This window comes from Camellia sinensis, chromosome 4 (genome assembly GCF_055761805.1).
Source record: "Camellia sinensis isolate YWXY chromosome 4, ASM5576180v1, whole genome shotgun sequence".
Taxonomy (NCBI): domain Eukaryota; kingdom Viridiplantae; phylum Streptophyta; class Magnoliopsida; order Ericales; family Theaceae; genus Camellia; species Camellia sinensis.
The window spans coordinates 195266821-195290063 of NC_138964.1; the positions used below are offsets into that span (position 1 = coordinate 195266821).

Below are 23243 nucleotides of genomic sequence, written 5' to 3' on the forward strand. Positions count from 1 at the left end.
TCATATTATTATTTTTAATTTTTTACATGTTTTATTATGAAAAAAATTAAAAAATTATTAAAATAATCAATTCTTAAATAAGCTCGTCAAATTATTATTTTTTCATATTTTTGAAAAATAAAACGAAGACAAGATGAAAACTAAAATAAAACGCTAAAAAGAGGGAAGGAGGGAGAGAAGCTAAATTTACGGGGAGTAAAGTGTAAAAGGCAAAAAAATAATTCACACTCTTAAAAAAAAAAAGCTTCTGACAAGGCTTTTCTTTTGTAGTCCCACCATATCTATCAACTCCCTTTAAACTTTGATGATAATTTTATTTTTTTTGATGTATTATATTTGTTTCGTAGGTCACTTTTTTTTTTTTTTTTTTTTTTTTACAACAATGATAGAGGTCATTAATTTTAGAACTCTAGAAAGATTATTAATGACATGACACTTAATAATAATAAAAAAATACAACACTAAGATTAAAATATCAAATCATTCATGATAAGACCCACTATCACATCATTAATGATAACACTAAGTAATGCTCTCATTCATTTTATTTTTTTTTATTGTGCCGTTCACGTGGTATGTTTGGAGGGTCGGTGATTCTGCAAAGTAGAGGGTTGCACTAATAGAGGGATGCAAGTAAAACAAATATTCAAAGCATCCAACAATTCTCAACTATCAACAACAACACAACAAAAATTCAATGGGTTTCACATAGATCTTATTTGGTTGAAAAACAAGATATGGACCAAGAATCCCGTGAAATTGCTAATTTCCCAAAGAGTAGGATTGACGTTATGGTGTTTCACAATTTAATTTCACGAGATCGAATAATTAGATATCATTTTACCTTCACTTCACAAAAATAACCAAATAATTTCTTATATAATGAAGACTTTTACACAATTTCATAAAATTTATCCCAATAAATTACTACTACTTATTACTACACAAATAAATACAATTTATTTATACCTTCAACCCAATATACTACCACTCTAATAATCTCATCATTCAACTAATACTACTTAGTAGACATTAAGGTGTAAATCCTCAGATTTCTATTTGTACCACTTGGCACCTGTTACAGGTCAACTAATACTACTTAATAGATATTAGGGTGTAAATCCTCATAGATTTCTATTTGTACCACTTTCAACCTGTTACGGGATGTTATATATACTCGGTGCATAACATAGGTTGCGTAAAAGGAAAATGGTCTGGACCCAAGTGTGGATGACCCCAGCACCCCCACTGATTTTTCATTGGCTGAAATTTTATTTTATTTTATTTTTTTTTTTTTCTATCTTGCATCACAGCCCCCCACGTGGAGGTGGGGGCGCTGGGGGTCACCCCCCACTGAGGGTCCCCAACATTACCGTTGCATAAAAATGCCTCCTGTTCCCATTAAACCAATTTCTCATACATAGCTAACCCCCAAAACAGACTTCATTAGATCACATCCACCAATTTTCACTCCTACATGGGAATTTTGATGTAAGAAAATGTAATAATGAGTCACTAAAAGCCTTGTATTCAATTGGGCTTTGGTCAATACACTGAATAGCATGAATTGTTAAAGAAAATTCCAATAAGTTAATCAGCAGAGACAGCAATGGCCTCTCCACCAACAAAATGACCCAAAAAAATCCACCTTTCCTTCGAAGTCAAATGAAAATTCTATCTTAGAAAGAATGACAAAAAATTGAATTTTAGGATTGAAGTATAAATGATCAATTAAGCAAGTTTCTTAGCACGACCACTTGAAGGAGCGGTGTCCTCTTTCTTGGGACCAGATGCTTCAGGCTTCCTTGCCCAAGCAGGAGCTCTGTCTGCCTCGTAACGGTAGTCGTAAAAGAGTTCCTCCCCAGCACTAATTCGTTCTTTAGCAAATATTCCCACCCTATGATCCCCGGCCACCATAATGACCTGCAAAAAGATTGTCTATTTAATATGAAGCACAATATAGTGATTAATTACTCAGCATTGCTGCCACCACTCCACGGCCACCCCCACCTCCACCTCCACCTCCACCTCCACCAACACTACTGCCTCCACTCCATAGGAAAATATCTTTTAAAAAAACTATTTTTTATGAAAAATGTGAAAAATATTGTCACGAAAATCAAAACAAATGGAGTGCTATATTGATGTATGCATATAAATAAATCTGAAAATAATATTTTCGAAGCCATAGTCACTGAAGAGGGGAGGTTCTGGCATCAAAAATATTGGAGACTTGCTGGACTTTTTTTCTCTATCTAGACTCTCTGTTTCTCTTTCTCTCTAAGTTGGTTGAACCACTATACTGCTTGATTGTTCTACTGATTTATGCAAAGGGCAAAGGTGTGAAGTTGTGAAGTTTTGCAGGTTTGAGAGGCAAAGTACAGGAGAGAGATAGAACTGTAAACGTGAACGAGGCTGTTGGCCACCACCACCACCACCACTATCTATTGAAAACAACTTATATAAAGTAAACGGGTTTGTTAGGTTCATATTGTCCAACCCATATTCAATTCAGCCCAACCCTCAAAAACCAATATATTAAATGGACCGGTTTGGGTTGAGTTGATTTAAATGCATAACCTGTTTTGACCTGTCCAAGTCCACCCATTTACCCCATCTACCCAAAAACTCATAACCGAATTCATGTAACATAGCTGCTTATAAATGTAAGTTTTCATAGAAAAACTCAAGTAAAAGAATAAAACCTAAGTATGAAGGCAGTCAATGGGTTACCTTTGCATAGCAATTTGGATCTGGAGAATGGTTGGCAAACTTCAATTTGTCACCCTTCCGGTAAGCATCAAGAACAAACTATACAGAAAACAGAAATTTGTATTCAATCCAAAAGAATAGAAGATATAAAGTTTGAATTTTGAACAAAGCGGAAGGCCATATTGTGTATCCTGCCTGATCATTAAGATTGAAGAGAAATGAAGAATTTTCACGGTCATAGATCTTGCCACGCTTGTCTGCTTCTCGATGCGAGATCAATTCACCAGTATACTCACCAAGGTATTCATGTTTGCCAACACTATTCTGGAGAGTAGCCAAAGATGAATCACAAACAAGAGAAACACAAAGCCAAAAAAGCATACAAATATTAGGTAATATTTACCTTCAAGAAAGCCCCCCAGCCAGATACATCAGATCTTCCAAGCAAAACCTGCTCAAGTATGGAAGACAACCAAATTTATTACAAAGATATAGCTAAAATAAATTTGTCGATATCCATCAAAATTAGATGGTTAATTTCTACACAAAAATTGGTGAGTCTGGTTCAATCTTTGTCACATAACCAGTATCTGTCCAAATATTTTCTATGCACATACAATAAAAAAAAATTTAACCAAATCAACAACAATTACGCCCAAAGAAAATGATGCGTAGTGCAACAATGAAATGGCTGAACTGAAGAGTTTCCCGCATTAAATTTGTTAAAAATATTTAGCAGCAGTTGCTGCCACTGCCAATTCGGTTACATTGCTGCACCAGATTTGGCTATTACATATCCATTTTTCACCTTCAAATTGTACAAAAAGCACTATAGTGACCAAGAATAATCTTCTCCCTCAACTGCATTGACAGTCACATTAGTTATTCAAAAAGACAACCATTATTTCAAATTTTCAACAGTCATATGGTTGCTTTTACAGATCCACACACTAACGTTAATGTGTATGGCCAATGTTAGTGCTGGGTTGTGAAAGGAGCCACTGGCTGTGGAAATGGCATTTCTTAAAAAAAAATAATGTGTTTGGTTTGAGTTTTCTAGATTAAGTTTTTTGAAAACTAAGTTTTTTGGTTTTCGTATTCTTTTTGTTTTTAGTGAATATTTTTCAAATTTTAAACATTTTTTTTACTTTTTTAGATGCACCTTAGTTAGATGTACCTAAAAAGTAAAAATTTTATGAAAAAATATTTTAAAAAATTAATAAATACATAAAAATACAAAAAATGTACTGAATTCTTGTATTTGTTTTGTATTTTTGGTATTTAGTGAATTTTTAAAAGATTTTTTTTATAATTTTTTTACTTTTTAAGTGTATTTATGTTAGGTGTGTCTAAAAAGTAAAAGAATTGCTTAAAATATTAAAAAAATTCAGTAAAAACAAAAAAACACGGAAAATAAGAAAGTAGAATTTTTTGAAAAGTGTTTTCTGAAAAATGAAAACAAGCAAGCTGGCACAAAACCATGGATCCACAGGATATAGTAATATAATATCAACAACAAAACTTCCCAAGCTCTTTGAACTAACCCAACACACTGCAGTAAAATTTATTATGATTTTTTATCATTTGAACAACGTTAGAAATCCGGTTCAGTGTATCATCATTACATATCTGATATCTGTCATTGGAAGATGATGTTAGAGCTGTGTTCATTAGCTTGGAGAAGGATAATAACACTCCCACACATTATTCTATGGTCACAAAGAACTATGCTATATGTTACATGGACTCTTCTAAATTTGTTCAGTGCCCATATAGGACACAAGACACAGGGTGGGTATGATATCTTTTACTTGGTGAAAAAAAATTGAAAATTTCAGTATTATTTTTAAGTTCTTGCTTTCCATGCCAGACAAACAATTTGGGACGGGAGAAGTAATATCCATCGTAAAAAGCTCTATTTCACAAACAAACTAGTTCCTCAAATTGAAAAGCCACAAAAAGGATGAATTAAGAGGTATAATTCTACATTGTTTTGATTTTAATCATTGGCTCCCAAGTTCTTTTTTTCAAACTCGAAATATGTTTTTATGTGTGTCTAAGCGATGGACAATACATCTCAAGTATCCGAAGTGTTATGAAGCATGGATACAGATACAACCTTAAAAAATAGGAGACGGGTACAACAAGGATACTTCTTTAGAAATTAAGATGTATTAGTTTAAGAGCCACTGATCAACCATTACTTTTTTTTTTAGAAGTTTTATGAAAATTTCATTTCAATATCAAGTCTAAACTGTTTTTGTTGCTCTTGTACTGTCCCCTTTCATACGTAAATGTGTTATATTCCAAAGTATTATCCGCAAGTTTACTTGCTTTTTAACTGATGAAATCTGATTTTAGTATCATCATATATATATTTTTTAATTATCCTTGCTTTCTAAACAGTCATAGATATGGATATGGGATACATATGACACATTTATAAGGATATGCCAATTCGATAAATTTCGTAAAAATATGGTACCACTTTAATCTCATTAATTTCTCCTTCTCTAATGTTATGTAAGAATTATGACAATCTCATTTTCAAAATAGTTTGGATAAATGACCTAGAGTATCCCAAAAGTATCCGATACTTTTAAAAAATTAAAGAAAATTAATATCAAGTATCAGTATCCGATACAGATATGATATGGCTACGAATCCCTATTAGAAGTATTTGTGCTCGATAGTAGAAGTGTGTCCAGTTCTGAAACATTAAAAAATATTATGACATGTTTGGACATGATTCAGGACATGTTTGATGAGTACCGGTGATCAACATGTGTCTGATATAGACATCACACCTTCTTAGAGGTGTCCCTGCTACTTAGCTTCTAAAAAAGTTTACATCCAATATTTTAAAAGGGGCCCACAAGATTTTTGAAAATTGATATACAAGAGCCTGTATCCACTCCTTACCTACAAAAATTAAACAAGAATATCTTCTTTATGCCCCGAACTTTATCCTGGTACTGCAAACTAATTTCAAGGACCAAACATTATTTCTAATATTTCCACATATAGTCTCAATGATCAATAGGAACTCCTATTCCAATTGGTAGCATTTATGAAATCACCTTCTTCCATAGTGGGGCCATCCCACTATTCCAAATTAGAAAAGCCTCTCAAATTGTAACATAAACCCTTCTATTTCTTCCAAAATACTCACATATGACGAGGAAAAGGATGTGGGATGTGTCTGACACTCGGACCTAATTTAGACACTTTGACCCTCTAATTTTTTTAATGTGTTTGAAGAACAAGAAACTCACATTGTTGTTGAAGAAACATTTGTAACCTTTCACATGGATGAGAGATAGAAATTCTGTATTTTCAATCCTATTTAATTGCAAAGCCTTCCTGGAATTTATGGTGGCACTAACCTCCACAAGAAATAATTTAAGTGTTCTAGAAAGACACAATTGCAGTTTTGGTGCTTGATTAGTAACAGTGAGATACTTGTTTCAAATTTGAAAATCTCACCTCAACACAGAATTTCTCTATTCAACAAGTTAGTTTTTAAAGGCAGGTAACACGTAATGACTATAAGTCGTTTCTCACACTGAACAACGATGAGAAAAAGGGAAAACAAAAATAAAATACTGATTACCTTTTGCTGTTGTTTGAGAAGAAGCTTCATGTTCCTACATTCATAATTATCACCTCGTTGGGAAGGAACCCCAAGAGTGCCATCACCACAACTACAAGAACATTTCAGAAGGCATAAATGGTGCAGAAAGTCATATAACGAGAGAGCGAAGACAGTAGCTATATAAAAGTGAACACAAAGGAAGATAAACACTCAGAAACCATACGATATACAGATCTATACTTTCAGATTTTGTATGTGTGTGCATGTATCATAGTATGACAAGTAAGACTTATTTGATTTTCATTAAAATTTGCAAACAAAAAGAGCTTAAATTTAAATATTTGAACCAACTTGGCCAAGAATGTGACTGCAGTAATTAGGCAATTGATATTCTGCAATATTCAATCAAAACATCTAATCTAATTCTAATATGTGACATGTTCCTATACCTACAATTTTCCCTTTTTCTAAAATATATTTGTGCAAACAATTAAGCATTGTTAAGGAACAGAACACAAATACACAGAACATACTCCCAAAGACGGAAAAAGAAAACTCAAGAAAAGAAATAGCGAATTACAACAAAGAAAAACTTTCGCAAAATCCAATGATCTGGAACCTCAGTTTGGATGAATTTTATCATTGAAGATCAAGTTCAGCAAAACTGATTTCATCCCCAAGACTCTACAAGATTCAAACTTTAGTCCTACAAATTAAAGCCAAAATTGTGGAGCAGACAAGACAGTTGACAATATTGTTTTTAAATTTTCTTTTAGATTAAATCCAGAGTCCAATTTTTATTGCTCTAGCTCAACTTCAAAGCAAAATTCTCACTCTGGAACATCTTGTACTCAGGTTTTTATCAGTTACCGAGGCATAAAACTGATAAAAATATATATATATATATAGAGCCACCCATGCATCAAAGCCGGAGTTTACATTAGGCTGTTTATTTCCACATCTCATCCTAATCGTGGATTAATTTCCTGTTTTCCCCATTTTTCTCAGGCTCTAAATTTATTTCAACAAGGCCTTTCCTATATGTAAATAACCCATATTCAGTTTTATATATTCAATTGTCCATAAAGTTCAATACCTGCATTTTCCTCAATTCAAACCCAACAGCATGAACATAGATGGATTTATTTTCCAAATTGCACATAAAGCCTCCAAATCTACTTTTTTTCACTAATATGTAGAAAATGATATGATGGAAATATCTAGATAAACAACAGTATACTCACCTGACCCAGCAATTCCTGCAAACATCTGGATCACATTCTCGTCCTGCAGCAAAGCATGGACATTGCCGACTCCGACATTGACTTTTCGCACAATGACAGCCTCTAAATCGATTCTTGCAAATCTTTGGACATCTAAGAAAAACAATAGGGCTTTTTAAATCATTGAGATTTGTTGAGTTGAATTTAGAATAAGAAACATACAAATAATAGAACTACAATTTTTTTTTTCCCTATCTCATGAACCAGGGGGTGAATAAACATTTTAAATAACCATAATGCTTATTCCTTTAAAAAACAAAAGAAGACTCACCCGCAGTATTTTTCACAGCAGGTCCCATTTAGAAGACAAGAACATTGCTTCCCACAGGCAGATTGACATCCACATGGGTTGTACTGCCGGCAAGGCTGGTCTTTTCTTTCAGAAATCCGTTTTCTAATTGAATGGTACCCAGCAGACTTCCAAGTGTACTTTAAGCGGCGAACTTTACCTCTCCTACGTAAAAATCTTGATCTTCGTCTAACTTCATTACCCTGATGAGCATTTCACCCCAAGAAAATAAAGACAATATAAAATATTCAGCAATTAAAATAAGGATGATCAAATGTAACATGCAAAACACATGGAAAAAAATACCAACCATAGTTTCATTACAATCAAGCTTGGAATAGCCTTCAAGCAGAGAATTTGCACCATCACCTGCCCGGGAGAATAGCCTATTCTCAGAGCAATTCATGTACAGAAATACCTCCGAACAAGTCTTCATGCCATTCATAAGATTCCTAGCAATTAAACAGCTGTAACAACCAATAAAGAGCATTATTTGAGAATCATTGGATCATTAGAACTGAGAGACTTGGTAAAAAAAAGTATGACATTAAAAAATAAAAGTCTCAACAAGCTAACCAGGCAGATCAAATGACACATTGTAGAATGTCCTATTTCAGTGTTGCAATTGTTACTACTTGAAGATAAGCAAACCAAGTGGTTCAAATTTTAAAGAAAGACAGAGAATAGGAAAGGGTGGAGGGGTTGGGGAGCAAATTTTGGGGAAAGATGTAAAGGGAAGAGGGCCAAAGAGTCAGGCTAGACACATTCTACCTGTCCATATATCATCAGAATAGCACCATTGACCTAATATTACTGACAACTACACTGGATAACAATCTTATGACTTAGTCATGGACAACACTCCACATAAGATAATTAATGTTTAGCAGCAATTTGACTGCTGAAAACTAAAGCCGCAAAACATTCTGCAGTCACGTTGAGTTCAAAAACTCAAGTAATTCAAATGTTATTGAATTGAGTAACCACAAAGATAAATGTTATGTGTCGAACCAACTAAAATTCCATGCCATGAAAGCCAACACCTGTATGAGAGGTGATTTTTAAAAATCATGTCCGTTATCCAAGAGGATGTAAGAATATTAAAACAAGTTCCAAGATAAACAATTATAAGAGAACTCATGGACCTCGCTAACAATAACAATACCAAGTTGAACACGACATAAATTCAGGTCACTGACCTGTTCCTTCCAAATATCTCCAAACCTTTGTCATAAAGGGATTTCTCAATAGTTTTCCATGATTTACCATCAACGATTTCTTGTTTACAGATATTTTCACCCACAAACTCTTCTCTCCTCATGGTGTCATCATTACAAACTGGTCGAGCAATAATTATCTCATTTGATGGACCATGAGGAACCTCCTGCTGAACACATTTTTTACTGTCAATTACTGGAGATTCCTTCCTCCTAGGCCTTCCAGCACTCGACGACTTCAGTTTCTGTGAAGACGAACTAGCACCTTCATTTTCTTTACGAGAATTAGGTCGAAGTTTCATATCTTTTGAACCAAGACTTCCACTCACAAAAGAATCAGAATCAGATGCCACCATTTTCTTCTGCCTTTTCTGCATGCAATGTAAAACGCGTTCAGCAACTCGCTTGCTATTCCTCTTATGAATGCCACATTTTCCAGCAAGCCTAGACTTGGATGGTGATGAAGAGTGGTGAGTAGAGGTAATGTCCTGTACAGGTCTGGTCTCTGAGTCACTGCTTTCTGATATGTTCCTTGCATTTGATGAAGCACTTTCACTTTGGCATGACTTTGGTTTACGTCGTACAGATGAACCCAGAGATTTCTTTCTGGATATCTGAGCTGCGGTACCATCAGGGGAAGGGACTGGTTTTTCTTGAGAATCAACCCGCATGGGAGAACTCACTACAGCATTGCATTCAGACTTTAGGACCTGAAAAAAATAATAATAAAATAAGGATTAATTTGAAGTTACTTGATTAGTTTTCTTACCCATTCTTCGAAGGGGAGAAATGCCCTGCTACAACTGTCAAAGCGATCATATACAATATGTCGATGCCAAAACTCTAACAGCAAATTGGTAAACTTTAATGGCATCACATCTAAAGGAAGGGGATCAGATAATGGAAAATGATATTTACTGTCTGTAGAATAAAATTAATATGTACCAGTTTATAGCAATGCGGGCCACATGGTATATTTTCCTCATCTGGAAAGCTCCATGGAAGTTGTTTCTCAGCCTGACAATTGATAAATTACTGAATAAAAAGTGCTCAGAAATAGCGGACAACTACAATTTTTATAACAATGATAACCAAAATCAAGCAACCAACTTACCGGAAAGACAAGATCCTGGGAACATCCATGCAGCCTACAATCAAAGACCTGCCAACAAAAACAGCAAGAGTGCAGAGGTAGTTATAGGAGAATGGCACTAAACAACATAGAGAATTAGAAAGCATGAAGTGGTGCTTACAAGACATCGGCGACAAAACAGGTTGTCAAAAGAATCAAGAGCCGCTTCAAGATCTTTATCAAGAAATGAATTCCCAGGGCCCTCCACAGAATTCTCTCCCTTACTAAGAACTTCGTATCTCTCCTGTATAAGATGTTTGATGGTGGTTCATATCTCTGTCAAGCCAGCACAAAACAAATGGGAAACAGCTGGACCAGAGTTTTCACTATGACCAGTTTATTAAATAAAAATGGGAGAAGACTGAGCAGCACCACAGAAAAGCAAAAACATTTATTCAATAGACACTAGAATTAAGACCAATGTAAGTCTCACATGAAGGGCATACTGAATACCTTGATTTCAGAAGGTTTTCTGGAAAAACACTGTGCCAGTGCGTCCAATGCAGCATCAGACAAACCAACTTCTTTGATGGTCATTCTAGAAAAACAAAATTGAAGGGATCAAAAAAGAGGAACTGCAAGAACATTCACAAATATTTACTTGTCTATGCAGTGTGTTAATAAGAAACAAATAAATATCAGATAGCACAACTAGGGCTACAAATGAACCGAGCTGTTCATGAACAAGCTCGGCTCGGCTCGGCTCGTTTAGTAAACGAGTCAAGCTCGAGCTCGAATTTTAGGCTCGTTTAGTAAACGAGCCGAGCTCGAGCTCGCTTATGTTCGGCTCGTTAAGCTTGGCTCGTTTATCTTTATTTAAATTATATGATAAATATATTATTTATATATTAAATAATATATAAATACATTATTTGTATATTAAAAATATATAAATATATATATATAAATAATAATATAAATACATTTTTTATATATTAAATAATATAAATAATATTTTTTATTTAAATATTTACATTTAAATAATATAAATAATATTAAAAAAATTATCGAGCCGAGCCGAGCCGATCCGAGCCGAGCTCGAGTTTCATTAAAATTAACGAGCTGAGCCGAGCTCGAGCTCAATAAACGAGCTCGATAAGTAAACGAGCCGAGCTCAAGCTCGGCTCGTTTGCAACCCTAAGCACAACACTAATAATTTCAAATCTCAAACATATAAATGTCAAAGCTAGATTAAGCATATAAAAATAAACAATGGATGTGAGTCTGTGACACACATCTGCACTAGTTCCGAGAAGATTTCGGGGGGAAGGTATTCAAAATCCTTGAATAATGATCTGAAAATGCCTACATATGAATGGGTAGTTTCTGCCCTATAAGTTCATAAGTTCCATTGGGCATTGTTTTTATCATTTATTTGCTTTGAGATGAAATCCAGTGTCATATTTTCTTTCAATGAATGGGGAAAAAATAAAATCATTAACTTTTATAGTTGAGAAAGAGAGGGAAGGGAAAAGGAAAGGTAAAATTTTGTAGTAAATAATACAATTATAGTATGAAAATAGATGCTCAAAAAGGATCAAAAAAATGAAAGCACAAATCTTTTCACCATCAAACATGAAAAGCTGCACAGAAAAAAAAAATGTAAAAATAAAAATAAAAATAAAAATAGTAATGATAAAATTAAAGCCCAAATGACCAAGATCAAGAACAAATACTTCACTATTACATGCAGATTCTTGTTTCCACCAAAAATATATAATTACATGCAGATGCAATATTTGTCAGAAAGGCTACCCTTAAGGTATAATGAGAAAAGAATGAAAAGAACCATAACTAGAGAATTAATGAAACACATTGGACAAATTAATTATACCAACCGAAGAATATAATCTTCAGAATCCCGAAATTCCTTTTTTTCTTCTTCGTCCTCGATTATTTCTTCCTCACTATCACTGCAAATTAGAGCTTCACCCCCATTTTGATCATAATAAATTCTCCTTCGGCCTACTACTGATTGATCCTCTGTCATTCTCTGATTTCTGCACAAAATCGGTCATATCTCAAACAAGTTGTAATAATGTTGATAAAATACAAATCACATGATCAACATACAAACTACATGATGTCCACCATTCATTAATATGTTCATCCAATCCTATTTAGTATGTATAGGTGCTAATTACTAATTACATTAATTATACCTTCCACAATTACAAGCTTAACTAGCATTACTTTATCTCCTATTCTTATGACTGTTACTACCTTATCTTTAAGTTGTTTAGTTACAATTATTCCTGTACCATTTCTATGTCTATCTTTACCAATATAGTAAATTTTATATCCAGTGTTTTCTATTTCCTTTGCTTATTACTTACCCACTTAGTTTCTTTTTTTTTTTTTTTGATAAATAAACAAATATACTTACCCACTTAGTTTCTTGTAAACATACCACACTAATTTTCCTTCTAATCATAGTATCTACCTAAGAAGCACAGACACTTCTAAGAAGGTAATGTATCCGTGTCGAGTCCGTATCGGATACCGACACTCTTTGGACACTTCCCCGACAAGTGTCCAATACTCTTCAAAACGTATCCTATTTTTTAAAGACCCGGATATTCTTTGGACACTTGGAAGACATACGCGTGTATCTCTCAAACACACATGTCTATCGATTAGACACATGTAAAACTAATTATAAGTTTGAACAAAATAATTTAAAATACAATAATAAAACAAACACCATATAAATTTATAGGGATTAGTGTCATATTGCATTTTTTATTATCTTTTAATGATATAATCATATATATAACATATAATAAATATATAAAATTATATATTTCATGAGTGTCCCCCATGTGTTGTGTCTTGAATTTTTTGAAAATTAGCTTGTCGGCGTGTCCGTGTCATATTCGTGTCATATCACGTGTTTGCATCCATGCATCTTAGGTATCTACTAATTCCATAGTTTTACTTGATAGTGTTCCTATATTTCAAATTGCTAATCTAAACCTACAATCCAGGACTAACTTATTTACCAGCACTTGTCCAAGAAAACACGAACCCTTGCCCATTTTTCACCACGCCCAAGAGCCGAGGCGACATCCCTTGCCCAATTTTCGAAACAGTCAAAAAGCATAAGCATGTGCAGCGCATCGCTTACAGGGAACGCCGTAGTATTTACTTGCATATTCATATTAGGATTCATGTTCATAAGGAATCTGACACAAATTTTTACATGATGGTTGTCAGGCTACCTACCACACAACCCTCATTTATCTAGGCTTGGGACCGGTTGGTTATATAGAAGATTAAGCACTAAGCACGACCCAGGAGGAGTTCATTAAGCAAAGTTATAACGAATACAAAACTAATTCCAAAATTTTGATACTTATAAGTGGCAGACATGCATGAGATCCAAAATTACAAGAATCATGTTAAATAAGGTCCCTAAAAGAAACAAAATCATGTAAGCAAACAAAAGAAAGCACATGTAATGTAAGGCTTATAAATGAGAGAAGCATGCATTTCAATCAATTTTTTTTTTTTTTTTTTTTTCATAAGCAATCTTAATGTACCTATCCAAGAATATCCAAGTAGTATAAGGAGGTAATTTTTTCACTTCCATGAGCTTGATAGGGCGAACAGCATTCTTGACTGCTATACTAGATCCTAGCAAAATTGCAGAAGCCTGGCCATCTTCTTGGGAGCTATGACTGTCCTTATCCGCATTACTTATGTCAATACCATTTTGCATATCAATTGCATCTTTCTGCCTCTTAGTCAGTAGGTCTATGCTTTTATCAGTGCCAATTACTTTGTCATTTCGTCTTTCCAGTGATAACTTGTAAAGTAGGTTACTGATGTCAACCAACTTCAGCCTGTTTTCTTCCATTCTTTTCTGAAGGCAAAAGAGTAAAAAAAAATAATAATTACACATAATGAGGGCAGGGCTGATAGGCAAAGTAGCTAAACTGATAAAATTGCACACAAGGATGCACCTCTACATAAACACACCGGTCAGCAGCAACTTGTTTTTTCAAAGAATCAATAACTGATAAAATTTCTGTAGGAGCTGGAATCATTTCTTGTTTCCCTTCCATCTGCGAAAAATAAACAGGAGTTATGCTACTAAAGATTATAAACGACGCATAATCCAGTAAATGGTAAAAGTAAAAGTAAAACTAGCAAAAAATAAAGAAAGAAAGAAAGAAAGATGGAGGTTGAAGAACTATTTGTAGTTTTGTAATAAATGCATGAACATAAGCTTGCATTCTGTTCCAAACCAGCAATAAAGCAATATGAAAAATAGCAGATGAAAATTGTATGTAATGAACAAAATTGATAAAACAAAACCTGACAAAATTGTATCAGCATCTTTCAGCTAGTAACCCAAAGCATGTATATTCCACTACAAGCCAGCCCTTAAGGCCAGCTACTAGCTAGTCCATAGAAAAAAAGAAAAAAGAAAAGTGAAATGGACTTTCAACTCAAATATTGCTATCCATTTCATATTATGGAGTGAAATTTTTTCATTTATTTCATATTGAAATTTTTTTCCTTATTTTCTGTTGCAATAAAAATTTCTGTATCTACAACCAAAGTGAGCAGGCATTACCATATTCAAAGGTTGGGGTAATAGAGCACAATGTTCCAATCACCTATGGCAAAATGGAATTATCCTCCAAGTATATTATTTAACCAAAGTGAGCTGGCTTTGAATTGTTTGATGCAGGTAACACGTTCAATGAATTCTACTAAAGCTATAATGATTATCCATATCCACTAATACTAAATCCAAACCCAATCAGCTGTTTTAAATATACTGCAGCAGCTAGGGGTGTTCAAATAACTGACTACCAGATCAATCTGATCCAGACCAACCGACCCATCTTTATCACAGACGGTTTTGTTGATTTCAACTGTCGGCTGTGGTTTAAATCATTCAATTTTTCTTCAGATTCGGTCAAGTACTGGTTTTAGTACAAACGAAATCATTTAACTCAATCCGACCGTATTTTATATATATAGATATATCCACGTGTTGCCATTTGATGGGCTAGTAATAATGCCCTTACCTTCCCAAGACATTGACTTCTATCACTCCAACTTATATTGACCCCTCTGTCATATGGACTCGTCGGTTTAGGGCAAAGTACCCATATCGACATGACATGACATAGGTGCAGGTGTGAGATCTGTGTCGGACTCGCATGGTTTTTTCGGACACGCCTAACATGAGAGAAGAGTGAAGAAGGGTTTTTTGAGATACTTACAGCAAAGACGGAAGCGATTGCAATTGTCATCGCCATCTCAATCTTTCTTTCTCACTCACGATCTTGATCTGTCTTCTCCTCTCTATTGATCTCTCGATCTTCTTCTTCTCTCTGTCGATCTCTCGATCTTCTATTCTATCTCTCTCGTTTTCTCTCTCTATTTGATTAATCTTTTCCTCTTCTCTCTTGTTTTCTGTCTCTCTCTTTTATATCATTTATTATAACATATATATATGTTGAACTAAAAATAAAAATAAAAGCTTATATACATAAATTAAAAATATTTTTATTAAATATTATTTGTATGACATTATTTTTAGGGGTGACCATTGGTTCAATACTTAAGACTTGGCCTAATAACCTTGAGGTTATGAGTTCAAGTCTTGGGACCATCACTTTATGTATTATGCCAAAGGTTAGTTGTGTACTCAATCTTTTCCCTGCCAAACATACATTAATGTGTACTAATTAGGCATTATTTTTTATTATTTGTATGATATCTGAGATCTACAAAATATGATAATGTTAATAAAAAATAAAATATTAAGTATTTCTGGTATTACTCATACAAATAATGTATATACATTCTAATTTTTTTATATTTATATACAAAATAAATACAAAAAAAAATAAATTTATATAGAATTTATATCTATTTGTGTCTTCTACAATAAAATTCAATGGTTATAAAGAAAAATTATTATATTTATAAACAAAAATAAATACAAAAATAATTTTACTTAGGGTTCATTTGGGAACCATCAAAAATTGGTTAAAAAGTCAAAAAATTAAAAAAACTAATATTTCATGTGTCGTGTTCCTAAATCCGTATCTACTTTTTTGGACACTTTTTAGCCGAGTCCCCGTACCCTCACCTCTTAGTAATAGGCGAATCTGACACTTAGACACATACCCCTATCCGACACCCGTACCCGAGTCCATGTAACATAGATTGACCTTAATCACTCCAACTCATTATTTCATTTCAAACTCTACTCAATATTCATCGCATCACCATCTCTTTCTCTCCCTCACTGTCTCTCTCTCTCTCCAATTCAATTCACTTTCTCCATATTCAATTCAATAAATCACTATATTCAACTCTCTCTCTCTCTCTCTCTCTCCAATTCAATGCATCACTCTCTTTTGTGTATTCTATTCGTCATTAATTCTTCCATCATCTCTACTAGAAACCCTAACAAATCAAGACCTTTGAACTCCAAAATTCTAAAATTCCTCTCAACAGTCTTTGTCTCTCAACTTCTCAAGCCCGGAGACATTAGTTTTAATTTGCATCTTTGAAGATGTTATCAGTAGAGGAAAAGAAAGGAAAGCATTATGCCTTTGGAAGATTTGTTAGATCTAAATGAGAGCCATCGTATTACAGCTTATAGGTCTTTATCACGCATTTTTGGTTTTTCTCTACTCTCTTTTCTTTTCTTTTCTTTTCTCTTTTTTTTTTTTGATTGGCATTTTCTCAATATATATACGTATATGTATGTATATGCAAAGGTTTAAAATGGGAGGGGAAACGGGTCAATCGAAACCATCCGAAACCAGCCCGCCGACCAAACAAGAGAGGCAGTCGGCTTAGAACAAAACTGTGGTCGGCATCGGTCACAGATATCTCCAATTCGACCTGTAAACCTGAGCTGACCGACCCATGAACAGCCCTAGTAACAGCCCATTTTTTTACCTCGCCCAACAATGTCATGTCATCTACACAGTACACTTTCACTCCATTTAACTCAACAAAGTCTTGTCCAAACTACATGTATTGGATTTTGCATTCCACTCAATGCAATAAATAACGTGTGCACAAGCTACCATGTCATGTCTTACACACACAAATGTACATACATTACAAAATTCCCTATTTAGCTTAGTATTTGGTCAATGCACACGCCAGAGTTTCCTGCATTCCACCAAGATTGCAATGATTCATCTTAACAATCCATGAAATATGCACCCAACACCAAAAATAGCTGCTTACATTCGCATGCAGCATCCATCCAAAGCAAAATTATGTAACAAAAAACAAATATCAACCTTTTCAGGCACAATGCAGTGTCCAAATCTCCATAATAACCTATCAAACACGCACTCATCACCAAAATTTACCCATGCCTTGTCTTACACACATGCACATATACTACAGAATTCCCTAGTTAGCTTAGGAATTGTTCAATGCACGCGCCATACTTTCCTGCATTCCACCAAGATTGCAATGATTTATCTTAACAATCCATGAATTATGAACCCAACACCAAAAATCAGCTGCTTATATTTGCATGCAGCATCCATCCAAAGCAACATCATGTAACAAAAAACAAATATCAACCTTTTCAAGCGCAATGCAGCACCTGATTCTCCCTAACAACCCACAAACCACACGCCCAACACCAAAATTCAGCTCTTTAACCAAAATGCAGAACCCAATTCTCCCTAATAACGCACAAAACACGCACCCAACACCAAAATTTAGCTCTTTAACCAAAATGCAGCACCCATCACACAACATATACACACACAAAAAAAAAAAAAAAAAGAACTACAGTCACCAAAAGACCAGCCATCATACAAAAACAATTAGCCCAGTACACGTATACATATAAATGAACATATGGACAATAACAAAACCTAGAATGCGGTTAATGAGACGATGATTTGAGTGAATCAGAAGCATATGGGTGAGAACAGAGGGAACTACCTCAGGTTCGTTGGGAGGCTCGGATCTAGAAGCGGAACCGGAAGGGGAGGCCTTCGGGGACGACATTGTCGACGGCGAAGACTGCGAAGATGTGCCTGGATAGCAATGGAGGTTCGGAGGAAGATCGGACACATGCAACGATCAATGCGAGATCTACAGTGAGGGTTTGAGGATCGGAATTGAAACCCTAGGTTTGGATTTGGATTGGAAAGGGCGAGCAGGAGAGCTTTTTTATTTTTATTTTTTATTTTTTGTTCTTCTTCTATTCTAGGCCGGTCTGAATTGATTGGGGGTATTATTATAATTATAATATAATGATTATTTTTTGAAATTTTTATGAATGAATAGATTAATTATGGGGTTGTTGGGTGATTTTGGGGGTAAAGTAATAAGAGAAATTGGGGGGAAGGATGTAGGTGGCTTGTTTTTTTGAAATATAGGGTTTTGTCATTCCTTGTTTGGTATTGGACCTACCCCACCTTTGTTTACCATTTCAAAATCACTTACTTACCAACTCACCAAACAAATTTGTCAAAAAGAGCCTAATGTTAATAATCCAATCAAGTATTTATTTTTGTCTTTTTCTTTTTCTTTTTCTTTTTTTAATGTAAAGCCAACAATGTGAGGATGATTCAACTAATCCTAAAGAGGTTAAAACCAAAAGAAAAAGTTTCTTTTTTTTAAAAAAAAAATATCTTTTTACAAACCATAGGATGGTGAATCAAAATTTAGTCGGCAGCCAATCATAATAATAACAAAAATGTTACAATTATATCCAAATTTTGATTTTTTTTTTCCCCAATACTTGTCATGAGAGAATTTATAATAAATAGAAACATTAATTGTAAACTCAATGAAGCCCGACTCAATGAAGCCCAAGTGAGTTGTATGCCTCGGTGCAATGAAGAATTGTATTTAATGCAATTTTTACTTAGACCCATTTGCATCTCCTCAATTGTATAATTAATTTTTTAATAATTATACATAGCTATCTTAATGTTTGAAAAAAAGTATAACAAACTTTGCCCTTTTAAAATAATTACATTAAATTAATTGAAATTTTTAGTTTACATAACAATTAGTCTAACTTTCATAGATAATTTATTAGTTATATGGATGAAAAAATGTTTCATTATCTCTTTTATATAAAAAATAATAACAATAAAAATAATTATTTATCATTATATCTTCACACTATTTAAATTACTTTTGACCTCTTTAGTATTACTAATGGTTGATCTATAAATACGTTTCCTACATGCTAATGATTGCCCGTCATTAAGAACAAAAAGGAGTCCATCCAAACATAATAAGTTTTGTCGACTGTCTTTCCAAAATTACTTCAAATTGGTTGAGAATAAGCAAAACAACATCCTGATAGAAAAATTCCTGATAAAAAATTTCCTTTCAAATCAATCTCAGATTCTCTCTCTCTTTTCTCTCTCTCTCTCTCTGTGGCACTGTGAAGTAGCGGCTCTACTCTTTAACTAATTAAACACCCTGAATTTTGTTTTACTACTAATACATATGTTCAACAAGTTCACTCATTGCTATTTTGAACACTGAGTCACTCCTACTTTGAACACCCAGTAATGAGTTTTTTGAATTAAAAAATAAGAAAAAATCACGCAGGAGCACTACCATTTGAGTCCATTGTTTTCGTTTTTCTTTGTATATATAAATAGGATAAATTACAATAATAGTCCCTAAAATTTTACACCTTTTTCATTGAAGTCCTTAAAGTTTTAATTTTGACAATTAAGTCTCTAAATTAATATAAAAATTAAATCAATTAGTCTTAAAGATAATATAAAAATAGAACATAAGCCTAAGATTGTGTTTGGTCATTGAATTTAGAAAGAGATTTAAAAATGAGAAGGAAAAATGTATGTGGTCATTTATATTTCACGTATATTTTATTTTCATTTCCAAATCTCTCCCCATATCCATTAACCAAACATAACCTAAAGGTTATAAAAAATATCAAGGTCGGAGTCAAGAGCCCCCACTCGGTCAGACATTGAATGCGCGTTTGATCAAGGTCTTAGTTCGATCAGATTAGAACAGTTGTAGATTACCGGTCCGAAGGAGACGTGCACTCCTCAGAGTTGGATTGGATTGGTCCTTCCAACGTCATAAACCGAGCTTCTGCTCGGTTGTAGCTAAAAAGCTCGGCTAAGCCATAGTACAGAGTTATCAAACCGGACAAGTAGCTCGGTCAAGAGTACTGTGCGGCGCCACGAGTCTGCAGGAAGGGAATTGTGTTGTCCGTGCGCAACGATGCCGTTTAGCGGTTTTGTTAGGTGGTGTTTAGCTGTATTTGCGCTGACATGTGGAGAATGGGAGAGAAGAGCAGGTCCACGCGTCCTGAGGTGAATGGACGCAGAAGCGCGCATAGAAGATATATAAATGAAGTTGCGCCCCCATACTCAGGTCTGGAACATCCTCTAATTAGAATTCATTTACCACTCTGTCTCTCTTCTTCTCTCTCTTTTCCCCAAAGTGTGCTAACTTGATCGTCAGAGGGGTTTTCCGGCAACACACCGCCGAGTAGCTCACTTTCATTGTGTTCTCAGGTCGATCGGAGCAAAGCGCAACTTGGACACAAGGAATACGGGTTAGGGGTGGGTGCGGGTCGGTTGCCGCCACGGAACCTCCAATCTACCATTCGTCCCCCAGATTAGCAGATTAGAGAAAATCAATCCGCATCCATTCGCCAATCTGGCGGACGTGGATTGAGCGGATTGGCGGTTTGGCGGATGGATGTGAATCGGTTTAGCATTTTAAAATTTTATAAATTTTCAACATAATTCAACTTGTGTACTTCCTCAAAAAAAAAAGAAAAAAAAAAGAAAGTATTACAGTCAATGACTTAAAAAAATATTACAACCACTGCATGCCTCATCCAAAGTAAGAAAGTTTGAAACTTTATAATATCACAATCACAGCATGCCTCATCCACATAAAGTATTACAATCTGTGGTTCTTAAAATATAAAAATAATTCAAATCACCAAAACCATAAAAAGAACAGTAATAGAGATTGTATGTCTCTGTATTGTTACATCTATATCTGTTTTTGAAAACAAAAACCAACCAGCATATATCATATTTTCTATTTATTATTTTTAGAGATAGATTTAAAAACCAAAACATATAGATAAATAAAACATTTATTTTTTTCAATTCAAAAAATATATTCAAGTTGAAAATTTTTTTCCAATAGAATATTTAAACTCTTTTTTAATTGAAAACACAAACAGAATATTTAAACAAATTGAAAATACAAAGTCTTATAAATTACTAGGGGTGCTCGTGGTTTGGCCGTTCGGTTGCGGCTAAAGAAATCTCAAATCCGCCATTCGTCCGCCAGATTGGCGAATTGGAGAAAATCAATCTGCAACCGTTCGCTCGTCATCACGCATCCGTCCAAAATGTGGCAAATCAGTTCGGTCGATCAATTTTGGCGAATCAGTATATTCGCTGCTCACCTCTAGTACGGGTAACGTCGGATATTTGGCTCTCGTACAATTGGCGCCGTCTGTGGAAAAGATTTACAGACCAAACCTTATCTTCCAAGCTCTTCCGATCATCTTCCATGTCGAACAACGACGACGTCTCGCTGTCCGACATCGACGATATCACTCTGGAGTCCGTTCAGAGAAGAGATGGTCTTCTTACCATCCCTACGATGGCTGGTCTGGAGACCTCTCATAGAGGGCTCCTCAGAGATGCGCGAGACAAGCGCGCAAGGAGCACTGACCACTTGCGAAGCCCCGACGGGCACCTGTGGCGAAAAGAATCGCATGCTCAGCGCCTGGAGCATAAGCTAAGAGATCAAGACACCATCATTCGAAGGATGGCGACAGAGATAGAAGCACTAAAGCGGCAAGTCAAAGGGAAGGGTGTTGCTGGAGTGAGTAACCACAGTGAGCGCACCTAGCCCCGTTGCTCAGGCAGCCAAAACCAAAGGTGGACACCATTCCTCTCCGTCACCCGAAGTTATGGGGTTGGTGACTCCAACCCGTCAGAGAAGAAGTCTTGCGCACAAGACAACAGTTACCGTCCTCCACGTCCGTTGACGACATCGAGATATTCCTACTCTGCTTGTTCGAAGGACCTGAGAGAAGTCTTGGAAGAACAAGCGCGCCAACGGGAGGCGCGGAGGGTGCTGGCGTTGCAACGACTATCCCACGGAGGTTGCACCAGTGAAGAAGTCGCGATGCTGCCACCACGTCCAGCTATGCATGTCCCTTTAGACAGAAACTTGGCGCGACTGAACGCCACCCCCTTTTTCTTTGAGATCGAAACCACACTGCTCCTTGCGGGCTTTCACCAGCCTAAGTTTACGCTCTACAACGGAAAAACAGATCCATACATGCACCTGAGCCACTTTTTGCAGGTTATGGCTGGATATAAGCATAACGGCGCTCTCATGTGCCTTATTTTTCTGTCAAGTTTGGGCGAGTTATGTGACGCCCCAAAATTTGAGGACATCATGATAGGGTTTAAAACTTAAAATCAATTTTCTTAATTAAGAATCATCATCAATGTTACCACCAAATTTACCATCATCCATTAATTAACAACACGAAAACTAAAAATTCTTAAATTACAACTCCAATCAAACTTAAACTTTGTCTTAGTACACAAATATAAAAAGAACCGAAAAAAAAAACTAGAAAACTCAAAAAAAGGGTTCATGGAATCTTGGCACGCTTCAAGCTAACCAGGGTTGAATGTTACCTTCCAACACCTCGGTGTTTCCTTCAGTTTCTTCGGTACCTGGCATGAAACGCTAGGGCAATGGGAATGCCAATGAGCGAAGAGCTCAATAAGATACTACAACCCGAAAATACCCACCCCGATAATAATACTCACAAATAATAAATATTGTGTAATAATAGAATAATAAGCAGCATTTAATAAGCATAATAGAAATGTCAACAGTTAAAATAATAACAATAGATAAATAAATAAATAAAAATGACAAACATAAGCAATATTTCATCATAAGGAAAATGCCCACTTTTCTTTTTAAATTTTGATAGATTTAATTTATCAGA

General features: G+C 35.0%; 1 protein-coding gene across 1 annotated transcript; it reads right to left on the reverse strand.

The window, feature by feature from the left end:
• Positions 1-1484: 1484 nt before the first annotated feature.
• On the reverse strand, positions 1485-18634 carry CLF (SET domain-containing protein). The gene is made up of 17 exons (XM_028200618.2): positions 18179-18634; positions 14194-14295; positions 13771-14093; positions 12067-12228; positions 10682-10766; positions 10350-10472; positions 10211-10258; positions 10042-10113; positions 9079-9806; positions 8190-8346; positions 7862-8082; positions 7552-7683; positions 6326-6416; positions 3116-3163; positions 2908-3036; positions 2734-2811; positions 1485-1923 (listed from the first exon to the last, which is right to left on the reverse strand). The coding sequence occupies exons 1-17, from the start codon at positions 18242-18244 to the stop codon at positions 1732-1734; spliced, it is 2757 nt and encodes a 918-aa protein (XP_028056419.2). The 5' UTR covers positions 18245-18634; the 3' UTR covers positions 1485-1731.
• Positions 18635-23243: the final 4609 nt, after the last annotated feature.

Bases quoted from the DNA above. Each gene is read 5' to 3' on its own strand.
- CLF (XM_028200618.2), bottom strand. From the start codon at position 18,244: ATGTCGTCCCCGAAGGCCTCCCCTTCCGGTTCCGCTTCTAGATCCGAG. The intron at 14,296-18,178 runs GTAGTTCCCTCT...TATTTTTCGCAG, and splicing joins AGCCTCCCAACGAACCTGAG to ATGGAAGGGAAACAAGAAAT. The intron at 6,417-7,551 runs GTGAGTATACTG...ATGTTCTTGTAG, and splicing joins TGCAGGAATTGCTGGGTCAG to TTGTGGTGATGGCACTCTTG.